At 52.0% G+C, this 17816-nt stretch overlaps 1 protein-coding gene across 18 annotated transcripts in view; it reads right to left on the bottom strand.

Annotated features, from left to right (window-relative positions):
* KIFC3 (kinesin family member C3) overlaps positions 1 to 17816 on the bottom strand; it is a 34839-nt gene that overhangs the window by 11984 nt on the left and 5039 nt on the right. For 3 of the 18 annotated variants that reach the window (XM_060185460.1, XM_060185462.1, XM_060185476.1), the window contains 5 exons: positions 16694 to 16738; positions 15587 to 15729; positions 10907 to 11045; positions 7719 to 7927; positions 6137 to 6229 (listed from right to left, as the gene is read on the bottom strand). In XM_060185460.1, coding sequence (XP_060041443.1) covers positions 6137 to 6229; positions 7719 to 7927; positions 10907 to 11045; positions 15587 to 15729; positions 16694 to 16738 — 629 coding nt within the window. Of the gene's footprint in view, positions 1 to 6136; positions 6230 to 7718; positions 7928 to 10906; positions 11046 to 15586; positions 15730 to 16693; positions 16739 to 17816 lie in introns of those variants that run through there. The other 15 variants (XM_060185468.1, XM_060185473.1, XM_060185470.1 and 12 more) reach the window with 10 other exon arrangements.

Raw genomic sequence — 17816 nt, 5'->3', positions numbered from 1 at the left:
CAAGAGACTCAGGCTGAGCCTGGGGACCCTGCCCTGCACAGGTCCTTTAGAGGCTCGAGGCTATATCTGTTTGTGAGTCCATTTTCTTTTCTTCCAAAAGGGCCCCAATTGCATAAACCCAGCACTACGGAACTGGGTAGAAGGCTCTTACTCAGCCCCTAGAATTTTCCACTTTGACTGGGTCCTGAAGAGTCTGCCTGTGACCATGGTCTGCCAGTGACCAGGGCACAGGCAGTCACCTTCACCCCAAGCCCAAGTCTGCCCTTCAGGAGAGCTGTGCCTGCCCCACTGTGAGAGAAGGAATGGGGTATGCACCCCATCAGGAGGCCAGGATGACTTGGCTCAGCCTGGCCCCAAGACAGCACACACCAGGCCCATCCTCCCTCAGACTCCAGACCCCAGGTCACCGTCAGCCTGTCTCCATAAACTTCTACTCAAGGCATCTCCAGTGCAGAGCCCTCATACCAGCCTTGCTCCCAGCGTGTGTGGGGTTCTTCCTGCAGAACATTCTGTGATGGCCACACCTCACCGTGGAAAAGGCACAGTGAGGGCCACTCAGTCTGGGGAGATTTAAGACGTGCAAGGCAGTCACAAAGCACTGGGTTCTTACTCCTAAGTGAAAGGTGACAGCATTCCTTGGCTCCAGGGATCAAGCAAGTGAGGTGGGGTCAAGGGTAGGGCAGGACAGGGCCCCCAGAGCCCACTGGAAAGAGGAAGCAAAAGACAATTCCTCTGAGGAGTGGCCAGGAGGGATGCCCAGCCTCCCAACTTCTGACCTCCCAAGAGAGGCCAGGCACTGGCAACTGGGTGTGTGGTGAAATCACCCCACTTTCTGTAGTCAGCAGTCATCACTGCTATGGGCAGCCCAGGTTCAGAGCACAGTTTCCCAGGGCTGGAGAAAATGGTGAATGCAGTCGGGCCTCTGCCTCTTTCAGGGGGCTGGCAGGCAAGGCAGTAGGTATGGACTGCACCCCACCTCTGGTGGCAGCACTGCTCACTGGGGTCAGGATGGGTAGTCCAAGATATAAGGAGGCCCAGCCCAGCTGCCGAGGCCTCCTGGTGGACGGGCAAGCAGCAGCCTAGGGACAAGGCCTGGGCAGATCACCCCTACAGGTACCTCTTTCCTGTCTACTGTGCCCTTCCCCAAAGTGCCTAGTGCTGGAGCGGCCTTTTCCCTTGATCTACAGGGATGGGGGGGGGTGTCTATAGGTGTAAGGTTGCCTCTCACCCCCTAGGCATGACACTGGCAGGATATGGTACCTGCACTGGTAGACTGCAGTATGGTCCTTACAACTACATTTCTCAAAGCTCAGAAACAAATTAAGTAAAATATTTTTTTTTAAAAAAATCCAAAATAATGGTTGCTGGACTTCAGAGTTATGCTTGGCCAATCCTTTACGCTTGTCAGTAACTCTGAAATCTCACAGTGTGTATTCCTCTTGTCCCTCCCAGTCCCAATAAAGGGAGTTTACCTCCTTTTGAAAGGTTGGGGTCACCCATCCCCACTCCTCTCACTCAGAAATCACCCCAGGAAGGTCTGTGGGCACTGAATCGGTGCCCACTGGGTCAAGGGAGGGCCAGCCTCACTCAGCCCAATGCCTCTGCCGGACACTCAGATGTCTGTACAGTGACAGAGAGGTCCCTCAGTGCTGGTTAAGGGGGGGGTCAGGATGACCCCCTGCCCGAAGCCCAGATTTCTGCTGCCTTCTTGCATCACAATTGGAAGCCTGGGTGCTCTCAGACTCTGTCTAGAATCTCCAAGAGGGGCACCCCAGAAGGAGGTGGGTGTGACATGGGACGTGCTGGTGGGTGATGGAGTGGGCTGAGTTGGGGCTTACAGGCCCCCTTTTGCCAGTGATGTCTGGCTTGTCTTGGGGGCAGTGTTGGGACTATCCACCAACATCTGGGGTGGTCCACTGGTCACCAACTACCCACACTGCGTGGTGACTGTGCCCCAGCAGGCCAGCTCAGCCTAGCTCTAGAAAATAACAAGATGTGGTACCCAAGAGCACGGCCCCTGTCCTCCGCCCAGAGGGGTCTGCCTCGGGGGGCTTTAGAAGGTAGTAAGAGTCCCTCAGTTCAAAAAATCAAAGACAAAACAGAGGCCCGACGGTGGGCTAGGAGCAGTGACTGTGGGGAACAGGAGAGCAGCTGCACCCTCTATAGCATTGAGACCCTGTAGGCACCCCCTTCAGTGTCCACCGAAGGTCTATTTTTAAAGATTTATTGATTTTGATTAGATAGAGAAAGACACCGGAGCATTGCTCAGCTCTGGCATACAGCAGAGCCTGGGGCCTTAGGCATGTAGGTCCAGTGCTCTAATACTGAGCTCTACACCCCAGCTGGGAGTTGGGGTGCTGCACCTGTGTGTAAAGGGGAAGGGCCTTCCCCAACACTTGCTGTGGCCCCCACACATGAGCAGCACTCAGCAGATGCTCAGCAGACGTTGGACATAACCTCAGAGGAGGGCCAGGGTACACAGTCTAGACGAGGGCCCAGCTGGTGGGGAAGGCCCCTTGAGAGCATCACAGTTAAAAGGGCCAGACCGGACTGTGCCACCCCCACCCTCCTGATGTCCAAGCCCTCCTGCTCTGCTGGAGAAACTGAGTCATGAGCCAGGTGTAGCAGGACCTCCACCCTGCCACTGCCCAGGCAGAGTGGAGTGCTGGGCCCTGTGCTGACTGCACACAAGCCCACATTCCCATCTCAGCAGGAGTGGAAGCAGGCTCAGCAGAGGGTGGGGCTGCTACTCAAACCTGTGTTTTCTCAGCTGTCTGCTCCTCCTACCAAAGAGCTCAACCTGCTGATTATCTGTCACTTCACAACACGCCTCGCCTGCAATCAGCACCTGTCTTCTGGGGGAGAGAGGTCTCACCTGGCTGCCAGGTCACCACATAGTAGGCCAACCTGGGACACAGAAGGCCTCAAGAAACACAGCCCAGAGGCCAGCCAGGTGGCCCCAGGGGACACCCCTCCCTGGAAAGCCACCCTCCCCTTCCTGCTCAACACACACACACACACACACACACACACACACACACACCCATCCTGGCTGTATGACCTCTGTCTGACCTGGCCTGGGTGGCGCTGTGCCCTCTGTTCTGCCTCCACTGCTCAGTTCTCACATCTGAGTCCTTCGCCACAGAGAGAGTGAATTCTCCCACCCGACTGTCTGGGTTCTAAATACATCTGTGTTCTCACATGCTAACAATGAGAAGACTCCCCTTTAGGAGAAAGCAAGCATTCCTGTTCCCATACTATAGAACAGAATCCATTTGCGATAGCATCAGAAGGAACAGAACTCTTGGGGTTACACTTGACCAAGGAGGCAGAAGACTTGCAGAGATTTGCAGACTTGGAAAGGTTGAGTATTGGAACAAATCAAGTCACATGTCATTGTTGGTGAGCCAGTGCACACCAAAGCCATGTTTATATACTACACTGTAGTCTAGTCAGCGTGCAAAAGTCACGCAGACAGGAAGTGACTGCAAATTGTTGGGAAAATGGCATTCATATACTTGCTGGATGCAGGGTTACCATAAACCTCCAATTTTTAGTAATAATATATCCTCCATGTCTGTGAAGTTCAATAAAGCAAAGCACAATGAAATGAGGTATGCCCAGTGGCCAGGGAAATAGCTCAGTCGTAGAACACCAGACTTTCGTAACTGACGTTCTCTGCTTGATCCCTGGCACCACAAGTACCAAGGTGGTGTTCTGGCTCCCCCTCCCCCCTCTTTTTCTCTAGGCTTCATAGGAAACTCTCCTTCTCATGTGTAACAAGTAAAAATAAATCTTAAAAACAGAAAATGAGGTATGCATGTACACTGAAAACTACAAAATGTCAAGGGGAGAAATCAATTCCTTAGTCCTGTGAGGTAGACATGAGAGATTTTCTCAAGGTCCCCTGACCACAAAGTAGTGATGTAGGACTGAACCTTGGGCCTGAGTGACCCCCACAGAGTGTCCGCTCTTAGCCACCAAAAACTGCCTTTCAGGAGCAAAAACACAGGGAAATAACCATGTTTAGAAGCCAAGTCTGGACAAGGTTGGGGACACGGCACCATGATAACAAGGAAGGGTATAGCTTAGCTTGGAGAAAGCATTTCTGAGGGAAGAAAAATTGAACCGTTTATCTGGCAAACCATAGTAAGAGTGACAGGAGGCCAATGTCACATCACACAACAGTGTTAAAACAGTCTGTTGTGCATTTTTTTGACCAGTCTCACACATTTTTTTTTGACCAGTCTCACACTGCTGTGCTGAATAACCAGGAAGCGACACTTACTGCTTCTTAGCTTACGGAGTGAGAGTGGGGCATGAAGGCTCAGAGCCACTTCCTGCAGCTGCACAGCCAGCGGCTGGCACAGCTGGACACAGAACCCTCCTCATGTGATTTCAAAGCTCCCCAGTCATGTTGGTAGTGAAGGTGAAAGAGATTCAAAATGGGATAGTCTCCTCAGATACTCTTATGTCCACTTTATGGATGTGGAAACTGAGGTGTGGAGTGGTGAGTGACTAGCCCAATGTCATAATGCTAGTGAGTGAACAGTGCCAAGGTCAGGGGCTGAACCCGGTTCCATAACACCACCCCCTTTGGACACTGACTCAGCCTCCTGGAGCTTCAAATGCACCCTGAGAAATATTTAGAAAAGAGCCAGCAAAGTTGAAGGTTAGCACACGGGCAAATGCCAGGAAGCATTCTGAATCCTCCAAACCATAGGAGCTGGAGATGACGGTGGTAAGGGTTGGTGGTGGTGTGGGCAGAGTTGGGACTCGGATATCAAAAAGTTTAGATGCCTCCCTTCACTTTCCCCTTAGAAAGTAGGTTGAGTTTGCTAATTAAAGGGAAAACTTTGAAAAACTTGTTTAAGGTCAAGAAAGGCCATATGACTTCATTTATATGAAATGCTCAGAAAAGACAAACCCATACAGACAGCAGTTCAGTAGTTTCTGGGGCTGGGTGGAGGGGCAGTGGGGAGTAATTTAATGGCCCTTTTTTGGGGGGTGGGTGGGTGATGAAAATGCTCTAAAATGGAGCTAGGTGGTGGTACACACAGTAGTAGGGTGTGCACATTACCACGTGCAAGTGCCTGGGTTCAAGTCCCTGATCCCCACCTGCAGGGGACAAGTTTCACAAGCGATGAAGCAATGCTACAGGTCTCTCTATATATCTATGTATGTATCTATCCACCTATCTATCTCTAGCTCTCCTATATTACTCTCTATCAAAAAAGATAATGAACAGAAAATGAGCAGCCAGAAAACAGTGGTGGAGTTGTACAGGCACCAAGCCCCATTAGCAAGCCCTGTCCAACGCTTGACGTCTCGTCACCCAGTCTGGTCCCCTACGCCTAACACTGAACTTCTCTGTTCCAGACTCTTGGAAACAGAGTTGGCAGTCAGCTGAGATAAAGAACAAACACCTCATCACAGACCCCTGCAAGCGTCAACCCAGCTTTGACCTAGCACGTTATGATTGGGCCCTCCTCAATCGCTATCGAACAGGCCATGGCCGGTGCGCCGCTATGTTCCATCGCTGGGGAGCCAGAGACGACCCGAACTGCCCCTGCGGCTACAGACAGACTATGACCCACATAGTCAACAACTGCCAGCTCTCCAGATTCAAAGGAGGTCTCAAAACTTTACATCAGGCTCAACCTGACGCTGTTGACTGGCTACGGAAGAAGGGCAAACGCTAGAAGAAGAAGCAAGCCTGAAAGAAAAAAAAAAAAAAGAACTAAACTCTAAAATGAGGTAGTGGTGATGGCTGTATCCACTAACTGATACCTCTGAGAGGAGTGAAATGTACAGTAGTGGATACTACCTCAGTGATGCTGTTTAAAAAGTGCACTTGTTTGACAAGTGAAGAGCCTGGACAGTGTAAGTAGGAGGAGGCTGGGGAATGAAGAGGATGAGCTGCCCCACAGGCCAGAGGAGCATTCTGAGGGGTGGCTTGTGCCACACTTACCAGCTGCCTGAGCCGTGCACCAACCAGCCCATCCTGCACCACCTGCCACAGTCCCTCAGCTCAGAACACACTTCCTCTGCTCTGGAGTAGGCCTCAGCTCCAGCATCCATCTTCAGGGAGACCATCGCTGGCCTCCCCACAGGTCCAGCCACCCCCACTACTTGCCTTCATGCCTTGGGCTTGGGTAGCCAATGGAGGAAGACAGGTGGGCGGCATAGGAGGTGGCCGTAGGGTCCCCCTGAGTGGCCAGCTTAGAGACTGCAGTCAGTGTGTAAAAGGAGAACTGGAGACACTCAGATGGACCCAAAAAGGCCCACCTGACTCATCAAGGTGGTTTTGCTGTTGTTTCTTTTTTTAATGTGGGTGGGGTTTTTGTTTTTGTTTTTAATGTGACTCTGAGTAATGAACCCAGTGCAGCATGCAAACACCATATCACAACACCAAGTGACTTCTCCCTGCTCATTTTCTGTTTTATCTTTGAGGAGGAGGGAGGAGTGCCGTCACACAGCTAAGAAGCAGTGCCAAATCCAGGACCTGAACCCACCTCCAGGAGAGAAAGAGAAACCACAGCACATCTCCACTATTCACAGAGCTCCCCCTGGTGCTGTCCATGGTGCTCTCGCAAGATGCTGGGGCTCCGGTTCAGGGCCTCACACACAGTAAAGCATACACTCTGCCAGGTGAGCTAACTCCAGTCGCAGAACTGATTTTTTAAAATTTCTTAACTGCCAGTGGAACTCTATACCTGCATCACAAATCCACTGCTCCCAATGGCTATTTTTTTTTCCTTTTTCCTTTTTTTCCTTTCTCTTCTGATAGAGATATAGAAAAATTAAGAGGGAAGGAAGGAGATAGAGAAAGACACCTCAGCACTACTTCACTGCTCAGGAAGCTTTCCGTCTGCAGGTGGAGGTCGGGGGGGGGGGGGCTTGAACCAGATTTTCCACATGGTACTGTGTACACTCTACCAGGGCTGTCACTGCCTGGCCCCACATCCTTCCTGAAGACACTTTCTATACTCTGGAAGAAGCACAGTATTTCAAGAGTGCTGCAAAACGAAATGCTGCTCTGGAAATGAGTATGCCCCACCCCACCACCTGGGATGTGGAGATGCTCCCTCAAGGAGCAGGCCCACATGGCTGGTTCTCTCTTTGTATGAAAGAGAGAAGCTCTTGGGGTAAAGGAAGAACTTGGCCCTCCACCACCACCCCCACCACCCCCACATACACCCGCATACCAGACGGCTTTCTGCTGAGAGCCTGAGCGCAGAGCTTATGTGGAAGCAGTGCAGCACTGAGCTGGGATCTTGAGAGGTGGGAGGGTCAGACATAGGGAAGGACAGACACTGGGGACAGATGTCTGGGGCTGAATCTCAGGGAAGGCTCTGTGGTGAGTCTGGCCACTAGGGCGTCCTGGTCAAGGGCATCCAGGAAGATGTGCCAGACTTAAGACTCTGGGCATGGGGGACATGCCCACACCTTCTGTCCTCTTCACATCTGAGCACAAGGATCCCTTCTGAGAGCAGGTCCTGGTTTCGACCGACACTGGAGCAGGGGACACACAGGTGATCCAGAGGGGCCCAAAGGGAGGCCCAGACTGCCTGTTGCTCTCATGTACTCCATAGTCATGGGGAGGGATCCTGTCTATCCCCTATGCCCGTGGATGCAGGGTCACAGCGGCCCAGGGGAAGCGCTCCAGTCTGCTGTGCCTGGGCTGTGGCTGTGGCTGATCCCACCACCCTAGGTACCTGGTTCTGTAGGTGGGTGGAGGTGGCTTGCTGGTCACTGTCCCGTAGGGTCAGCCTCTCTCGGAGGGCCAGCAGCTCCTCCTGCAGCCGGGCTTTCTCGTCCTGCAGCTGGGACATGGCCTCCACCATCCTATGTACCACGGAGGCCGTACGCATCGGTGGCCCACCTGACAGGCTGGAGCACCGCCCACTGCCAAAGAGCCGCCCACCTATGAGCAAAGCAGCCACAGTCAAGGGGCAGCAGAGGCCGTGCCCCAGCAGAGGAGAGCTCGGCCAGGCAGGCCATCAGGAGGGGGTGCATGTGAGCAGGGACGGGGGCTGATGAGGGTTGGGGGCAGGAGCCTGAGCTAGGTGGGGGCCTCCGGGGCCTGCCTTGGGGGGCATCACTTCAGTTGTGAAACACACTGGGTGGGGTGCATTGTACCAAAGCAAAGGACTCTGGGGAAGGAGGAGAAGGGAGGGTGTAGAGGTGTATTAGCGCCCTGGTGCATGATGGTGGAAAAAGGGCCTAGGTTGGGGAAGAGTATCTTGCAGACACCTATCATGGGGAAATGAGAGATTGTACTTACATGTCAACAACTTAAGTAAGCCATTAACACACCAAAAAAAAAAAAGTAGGAAACATTTTTTTTAAAAAAAGTGTAGTTGTGTCCTGCATCCTGCATCTGGGTGACACCTTCCCTGTGACAGCCTGCAGGGAATCACAGCTGGAGACACAACTTCTGGCAACAGCTGAAAAGGAGCCTAGGCCCTCACTCTGGAAAGTACTATTCTTAGGGGAACATGTCTGAACCTCCGAACCCTCTCAAGAATACAGGAGGGAGGGAACTCCTTGGCCTGTCCCCTGTCCTCTGCAGGAAGTGGTCACCTGCACACAAGGGAGGTGCAGGACAAGGAGAGAGGGTGCAGATGCAAGGGACAGACAGACCAGGAGATGGGAACAGAGGCAGCACGGAGCAAAAGAGCAGCCAGGAGGGGCCCGTGTGGGCAGGACCAGGTGGGAAGGCAGGCAGTACAGACGAAAGGAGGTGACAGAGACCCAGGTGGGTGGGGCCTCAGGTGAACTGAGCTCCTCTCCCATGCCCTCCACTGTCCTGCCACCAGCATCAGGAGAGAGACAGACAGACTCAAGGCCTGTGGCCTGGTAAGGGAGCACAAGAAATGGCCACAGTCTTTGAGAGCGAGCTGGCGAGAAGAGGAGGCGGGGAGTCTCGCGCAGGGAGCCGAAAGCACAGGCAGGTGTCCTCTCCTCTGCTCAGTACACTCACCCTGGCTCTGGCTGAGGCCCCGCATGCTGCAGCCTGTGTCTGGCTGGGGCTGAGAGGTGACACAGCTGGCGGAATGCCAGATCCCCACTGTTGGGGGGAAGCTTCACAAGAGATGAAGCGGCACTGTAGGTGTCTCTCTCCCTATCTCCCCGTTCTTTCTCAATTTCTCTGTCTCTGTCCTAAATAAACTGAAAAGAAAAAAAATATCAGGTGTCCAGGAGCAATGTGTCCACCGACATCTGCAGACCCTAGGCCTCAGTTCACCTGCACCTGCAGTCACACCCCGACTAGCAGTTTCTTTTCCCTGAGGCTGCAAGAAGCCAAGAGGCAGCTAGGTCTGAGCTGGAGCTGGGATGGGGAGGGAGCAGCTAGGAGCACAGCTCTCAGCCCTCTCCCACCCCCCACCCCGCAGGGCAAGCAGTTAGCAGCAGGCTTCCACTCTAAGAGCAGTGAGTGCACATGAGCTGCCCAGTCCCCTTCTCCCAGCCTCTCAGGATAAGACCCTCCAGAGGGCTGGAGCTGGAGGCAACACTGGTTGGTTGGTGGCTCAGCCTAGTGACTCGCATGTGACACACACAGCTGGCCAGGATTCTGCTCTCTGTTCTGGGATGAGGTCAGACGGAGGCTTCTAGGCCTGCACGGGGCTGCCGTGTGACCGGCCCTCTGCAGTCTGCTGTGGTGTGTGTGACAGGGACCACATTGGGTCCTGTTCCCAAGCTGTTTCTGCTCCCTGACAGGAGTGTGGGAGGAGACCCCTGGGATCTGCCTCTGTGAAGTGGCCAAGGGTCTTTGCTCCCAGAGGCAGGCTGAGAAAGTAGACAGGAGCCCAGGAATTCCCAGCTGTGGCCCCACACAGGCTGAATGAGACAGGAGAGAGCCCTCTTCACACTTGTGCCTGGGACACAATGGTGGCTGATGGCACAGAGGGTGCTGAGACACCCGGAGCACCCACATATGGTGGGATTCACCCCGACCTCAGCAAAGTGCCCAGGTCCTGTGGAGCTTTATTGGGGCTGAGCAAGGAAAGACCTGGAAGAAGCTCAGGGAGGTCATAGGAGTGAGGAGACTGTGGTGACCAGGGACTGAGGGGGTCTTACACTGAGGGGGCTGCTTCAGATGCTCCAAGTGGGGAATCCACTTGGAGGTGAGGTACTAGGCTCAAAGGACCAAGGTCCCATCTGTTCCCACCAATAGGGTCAGTCTCACCCTTGACTAGAACCGGCCTCTCTTCTGGACAAATTAAGAGTCCCCAACCCCAAGCCCCGAGTCCTGCTGTCCACTTGTGGGGCAGACATGGACAACTGCAGTTGAAGGGCCAGGCCCAGACAGGCCCTTGGGGAAAGGCAAGGCTCCCACACTGCAGGGCAAGCCCAGACACACTCGTCCACTTAGACTGTGAGAGGAAGACCCGTCCCTTCCCCCAAACACCCTTGGGCATCTGGAGAATGTTCTGCCTCAGTTACCACTGGGAAACCCCACAGAGGGAGTCCATAGAATCTTTCAGAACCAGTCAGCCTTGACAGGTAGAAGAATGGAGCCCCCAGTACCCTTCCCAGCCTGGAGCAGCAGAGGGAATGTCTGTCCTAGGGCCTCTTGGCCACCAACGGAATCCTGATGCACAGGGAGGAAGACAAAGATGGCGTCTTTGAGGTTGCCACCCTCCCTCTGCTTTTGACAGTCACTGAGTAAGAAACAAAAAGTGGGGAAATTCAAGCCCAGCCCACACTGGCCAAAAAGCTTATCACTGGATGGGGCCCTGGAGCACTGGGAGTAGGGTGTCCTGGGAACAGGCTGGCAGAAAGCTCTGCATTCTGTCTTTGGGTGGCAAGTCTGGTGGGCCATCTCCAGGTTAAGAGGACAGTGGTGGGATAGCTCAGAGGCCACCCAAGCCTGCCTGGCCCACGAGTGGAGCGCCTTTACCTGTTTGCTCTACATTCATGCTGCCACCAGCATCCGGGGCCCCCTGGTCCCGCCTGGGAGCCGGTGCCTGCCTCTTCGCCAGTCTCTCTTCTCGGGTCCCCTGACTCTTGCTCTTGCACCCCTTGTCCTGCAGGGCCTGCTGCCAAGACATAACCAGAATCCTCTTGTGAAGGGGATTGCGGTGGGAATGGGGACCCCTTGGGCTGGTGGACAGTGAGCTGGTGGGGCTGGAGAGGCCCTGGGCCCAGTGTCCACTGACTTCATTATGTCTCCACCCCCTGGCCAGTGGCCACACCATCATGAACAGACACATCAAGAGCAAGGAGGTTACCACGTACCACTATCAGCAGGTTGGTTTGTCACTCACTCACTCCCCCTATTGCCCCACTTCTGCTTGAGAAGGGAAGGCCAGCCCCCCCCCCCCTTGGGTGGAGGGGAAGGGGGAGGGGGAGTTAGGCCTAGTGCTAGAAGGAAGTATGCCTGGGCCCCACAGCAGGATGGTGGCCATCATGGCAGCTGGTCCTCTGCACCAGTGGAAAAAACTCTTGCACTGAGAATTCTGCAGGTAAATTCACCTGCTATCCTTGAAGAGGCCGAGGATGTGTTTGCTTCAGTCTCTCCCCACTCCCCTCCACCAGACACCAGCTATCTAGGGCCAACCCCCCTGCCCAGGCCCTATGATGTTAGATACCCCCCCACACACACACACTAGATGCCACCAGCAGCCTGGGACTTCCCAGAAGATGCATACAGGGAGGCCACAGTGCTACCCTGACCCATGGGACCATGGGACCTGGTGGGTGGGGTGGTGGCAGAGAAGACATCCTCCAAAAAAAAAAAAAAAAAAGCACCTGTACATACATACAAAGAGCCAAGGAAGGAGCAGGTTCAGAAGTAAATTACAGTCTCATTCAAAGAAACAGACACTGGGAAGAATCTGTAGGAATACACATACACAAGATCTGGGCACTGGCTAAGAGGATGAACCTGCATCCTTCAGTTATTTAGCAGAATGAAAGCATGTGGGGAGAAGAGAAAGGAGGCTTTTTAAAATTGCCAATAGGGTTATCACTGGGGTTCAGTGCCTGCAAGATGACTCTACTGCTCTGGTGGATTTTTCCCCCTTCTTTTTTGATAGAGACTGAGAAAAATTGAAAGGAAAGGAGGAGACAGAGAGGGAGAAAGAGACACCGACTGTACTGCTCTACCACTCATGAAACTTCCCCCTGCAGGTGGGCAGCAGAAGCTTGAACCTGGGTCCTTGTACACTGTAACATGTGCAATCCACCATGTGTGCCAACCCCAGAAAGGAGCCTTTTGAACATCTCACTCTGAGCTTTATTGGTATTTGGCTTCTTCACCTAATAACTATCTGCACAACATTAGGATTTATTTGTTTCATTAACAGACATTATCTGAGAAGAAGGACTGTGGACAAGTGTGTGTGTGTGCGCGTGTGCGTGTGTGTGTGTGTGTTTCTTCCACTGTATACAACAAGAGACATCTGGTACGGGGGGTGGGGGGAATCCCCGGAGGTTAGTGTGAGGAAGGCCTGGGCATGAAGCTTGGCTTTGACTCTTGGGAGTTGTGTGATGGTGGGCAAGTCACTTCCCACTCCCGAAGCTTCATTTTCCTCATCCTTAAAATAGACACAGCACTACAGACTCCCTCCTGTGGAGAGTGTTGATGTTAACTTAGTGGAGCTGCAGACAGTGTCTGGTTCATAATGAGAGCCCCATTATTGGGCGGCTGGTGGCGTTACATTCTTTCTGTGATCTTCCCTTTTGCATTACTTTTGTAGTAAGAGAAAACCAATAAAGAGAATTGAAAGGGAGAGAAGAACGACACAATAAGCTAGTAAATGTGCAATCCACTCCTTCGCTGAGTGGGTGGAAAGTCCATCTCTTGAATTTAGAGAAACCCTCCCCCCTCATCCCCACTGCAAGTTTTGTCCCCACCCTTCCACCAACTGCCACACCATTAGGAGCAGACTTGTCAACAGTAGTGGTAGTGGCAGCAGCTGGAAGTTTCCATTTGGCGGGCCAGAGCAAAGGTTAACACTATTTCTGGCTGGCCGGCCAAACCACAGGAAGGGCAGATAGGCCCCCTAGGGACTGGGAATTTCTACATAGTGGTTAAGGGGTGTGGGGGTGGGGGCTTAGGCTTTAACTGATGGGGAGGAGGGATGCTGTTGAACCTATGGAGTCACCTCATTGTGTCTAGGTCCCTACTTTTGCCCCATTCCCCAGCCTCGACACACCTATGACTGTAAGGCAGCGTGACCCGGCCTATAGGCAAAGCACAGAAGCTGGGGACTGGCAGGAGCTTCCCAGAGGCCCTGAGCAGATCTGCTGACCTCAGGGCTTGACCTGACCACAACCCAATAGGCCATAATCTGGAGTCAGGAGTCGAGCCACCGCCCAGCTCAAGGAAGCCAGCTTCTGACCATTTCCCAATTTAACTACCAAGGGCTCTGGTTTCTTTAACTGTTCCTGCACCAGACCTGCAGATAAGAGAGGGGACCTTTGGCTTAGTTTTCAGATGAGCCTTGCAAGGAAGGCTGAGGACAACCGTGAAGCAAGACTGTTCCTGAAGCCACATCCAGCCCTGAGGCCCTGTGCAGATGGGCTTTGGTGTCACGCACACTCGGGCAGGATCTTTCTCTGCACGAGGAAGGACACAGTTGGAGGGCACATGTGCTTCCCACACCTTGACCTGCCCTCCATTTGCACAGGCCCCTTCAAGGTAGGCCGTCTCATGCATCATCTCTTCTGCAGTTGGGGGCATACTCAGATAACTCTGGCCCGTCATCTCTGTTCCCCTGCCCACTATGCATTCAGACATTTGTGATTATTTGGTCATTTAGCTAGAATACCAGGTCTGTTTCCTTCCCTGCACAGGCCCCCGGCTGAGCCAGCAATTCATTAATACCTGCCAGCAAATGCAAACATTTGAAAAGTGTGAAGGTTGGGACTGGCAGGATAGATAGCTCACCTGGGAGGGTGCCCGCTTTGCTACCCATGGCTCTGGGGGAAGATTTAGTGCTGTGGTGTCTTTCCTTTTCTCCCTCTCTGTGCCTCTCTAAAAAAAAATAAATAAATAAAATAAAAAAATAAACCAGCCTGGATGGGTAAAACCCTAGCAAAGACAGAAACCAAGTGCACTGTCTACACTATGATGAGACTATCCCAGCTCACAGCTGCTTCCATGCAGGTATTCATTGTCTTTTGTGTGTCAAGTGCCAGGGTCTTAGGCATGTGTGATCATACTGCTCCTGGAAGATTTCTGTTTTCAGACAGTGACAGAGACAGAGAGAGAGAGCAGGAGTGGCCACAGCACTGCCCCAGCACCCATGGAACTTCCCCTGGTGTTCTCCCATATGACGTTGTCATTCAAACCCAGGTCTCCGTGCATGGTAACTCACACACGTACTCTACCAGATGAGCTGTCTCCAGGCCCCATAGATGCCTGTTTAAGGGATTCACTGCAATCAGAAAGAATACACTGAGGTGACTTAAAGCAAATCACAAATAGAATATTATGCAGCGGGTTAAGGAGAAGATTCTCTCAGTATTCACAAGCAGAACAAAATCTCCAAGACTGACTGATGAGGGGAAGGGTAGTCACAGAATAGTAGGAAAAAGTAGAGATAAAGTTTAAGTAGATAGTATATATCAAAGATAAAGCCCAAAGTCATAAGATAGAGTTCTCAAAGACACAGAATAGGCTGCATATGCTTTCTGTATACCACACCACTGCCCTGTGGGAATTCTTTATACCAGACATGTCATAAAGCGAGTCATGCTTAGTAGATAAAAGCCCAGCTTGCTGTGTGACAAGCAACAAGTTATTTAACCTCTCTGAGTCACCTTTACTTGACAAAGATAAAACAGTAACTGGGTCTTGAGATTGCCATGAGGACTATAAGGACTGCTGTGCACCATGCCTTGTGCAAAGTCAGCATTTCATAACTAGATGTGGTTACTACTATCATTATGTTATTTCTATGAACAAATAAACAAATATATGTACAACTTCTCTTTTCAAAGTCACCTGGTGACTTTCCAAGCACCTGAGACCAGTAAAGCCCCACCAAAAATGAGAAAGTGAATTTGAGTTTGAAACTGAATTTGAATTGAATTTGAATTCCCACCAAAAATGAGACGACTGACTTACAATAAGGAAAGGAAAGTCTCCTGGACTCCCCTGCCCAAGTAGGATGGCCAGCTGCTCCCTTAAAGCCTGCCTGTATTCTTCACAGCTTCTCAGGGAGGGCCCTGAGTCCCACTCTCACAGTTCAGCTGGGGCAGGGCAGGGCAGAGCTGGAAAGCGTCTGTCACCTCCTGGGAGATTTCCCCCAAGATAACTTAATAAAGCAAATTGCTCCATCCCCAAAGCTCTCCGGGGCAGATGGATGGAGCAATTTGCTTTAGGAGCTTGGTGTAAAGGCAGCAGGCAGCCCTGGCGGCCCTCCCTTGGTGCTTCCCTCCCCAAAGCAGCCAGCCCAGCACCCAGTGGCTCAGCACACCCAGGCTAGCTTGCCCCTCAGATCTCTGGTTGGTTGGTTTCTAACCAGTGTAAGGCTCAGCTCTGGAGACTTGTGGTGCCAGGCATCAAACCTGCTGGGACCCAGATGCTGCTGGGTCCCCCTGGCCCCTGAGCCCTCACCCCAGTGCCTACCTGCACAGTCAGGTAGAGCCTGTGTGGGCTCCCGGGGCCAGCCCAGTCCACACTGAGGGCTCGGCACTGAGCTAATGCTGGGCGAGCTGCTCCTCGCGCACTGGCGTCCTCGTCTCCACTGGCTGGGGTGTCTTTTCCGCGGCCTGTCCCAGGACAAAAGAAATGGATGAGAAAGTACTCAGATGGCGAGACCACAGGCTAAGCCCAGGCTGACCTCAGCTTGCACACCCCAGGTTGGCCCAGGCATTCCCAAGAGGGACTCACACTCTCACAGGCTTTCCTGCCGTGGGGGAGACCTGGCACATGACAGAGGCCAGAAAAATTTCTTCTCAATGGCCACCCCAAGGAGGGGTTGGGAGACAGCTCATCCAGCAGGGCATGTGCACTTTGCCATGCACAAGGGCCCAGGTTTGAGTCCCAGGACCATCACATGGGAGCACCTACGCAGGGACAGTTTTACAGTGGTGGAGCTGTGCTATGATGTTGCTCCTTTCCTTTATCCCTCTATCTAAGAGAGACAGACAGACAGACGCACACCACTAGGAACAGTGAAATAATGCAGGCACAGAGCCCTAATAGTAACCTGGCTGGATTAAAAATAATAATAATAATAATAATAATAATAATAATAATAATAAGGGGTGTGTCATGCCAAGATTCTATTTAGTACAGCATTGAAGATCCAGCCAGGGGGTTCCTCACCCCCAGGATGTTTGGGGTCTGGTACTTGCTCATGAGCGCCCACTACAAACAACAGTAGGAGGCGACATGAATCCCTTTTGCCTGTGCTAATCAGAGGAATACCTAGCCCTGAACTTCATTCCCCAGGCTGCCTCCAGAGGGCAGTTTCTTCCTTGCCTTTATACAGGCCAGTCCACACTCCAACACTCCAAAACTGTCTCTGGCACTCTGCCTCTCTCACTGGGGTAAAGGAATGCTAAGTGTGTCCACCTCCTCATCCATGCTATCCCATCTCAAACACACACACACACACACACACACACACACACACACACACACACTTCTGTGGGGTGACAATGGCAGAGGGGCCAAGCTGCAGAACCACTGCCCTGGGGTATAGTAAGATGCCAACTGCCAGTCACACACCAAGTGTTTTCCAGGCCAGAAAGGCCTTTGGGGTCCTCAGGTTCCCTGTCAATAAAATGGGTCCTATGGTGAGGATTCATGTAATGACACACAGAGAATACTCACACAGTACCAGGCACACAGGAAGTGCTGACAAATACAGGCTGTCCAGGACAATCACCATCAGCTTCTCATAGCAACCCAGAGAAGGGGACCAGAGGTTCAAAGGGGTAATAAGGCTCCCAGGTCTACATGGAGTCCAAATTCTCATCCATGGGTCAACCCATCTTTGCCAGCCTATCTCTCTCCAGGCTGTCATAAAACCAGGTGGTCAAGGTAGAAGGACTGCGGATCAAGAGAAGAGGATGAGAGGATGTCCCTCTCTGGTGGCAGACATGGTGCTTAGCATCTCAGACAGAGGACTTCACTGAACCTGTTCTTAAATTCCCACCGCAGACAACAGTCTGTGTGGTCACATAGTCACCGTAATACTGATCTGCTAGACCAATATGCACAAGTGCACGTATGTGCACAGACCAGAAGCGACTATTTACATAAGTGACAAGTTTATGGGTGATTTTTATTTTCTTTTTTATATTCCTCTGTGTGCCTTTCTTTTATTATTTTCTAAAGAAGCATGGTTTGGGTGTTTTGGGTTTTTTTTTGCCCTACTCTTTTTTCATTTTACTGTATTTATTTATTTTATTTACTTATTTAGTCACTTCTGAGGCTTCACAGCTCTGAGTCAACTTTTTCAGAAAGCCAAGACAGGGAAAGACACCACAGTACCAAAGTTTTCCCTGCCCTGCACAGTGGGGACCAGGCTTGAACATGGGTTACGTAAACAGCAGACAATCTCTTAAACAAATTATATTGCTATCCCTTCTCTCTCTTTCTTTCTCCTTTCTTTCATTCAAAAAAAAAAAGCAATATTCACTCATTTGGCATTTGTAATTCCTAAAACAGCTCAGTGAGGGCCATTGTCAGTCCCTTCCACATGACTGGTACTAACTGACAGACACTAAAGACCAAGTTTCTGTCTTGGAGCCTCCAGGATCTACCAGCCTTTTCTCCTGCTGAGACTATGAGGACATCACTGTAGTGATGCATATATGTGGTGGAAGGTAGGAAGAGAGATCAACCT

Source organism: Erinaceus europaeus, chromosome 2 (assembly GCF_950295315.1).
Source record: "Erinaceus europaeus chromosome 2, mEriEur2.1, whole genome shotgun sequence".
NCBI classification, from domain to species: Eukaryota; Metazoa; Chordata; class Mammalia; order Eulipotyphla; family Erinaceidae; genus Erinaceus; species Erinaceus europaeus.
The sequence above is the reverse complement of the archived record's forward strand: the minus strand, read 5'-3'. Positions and strand labels throughout refer to the sequence as shown.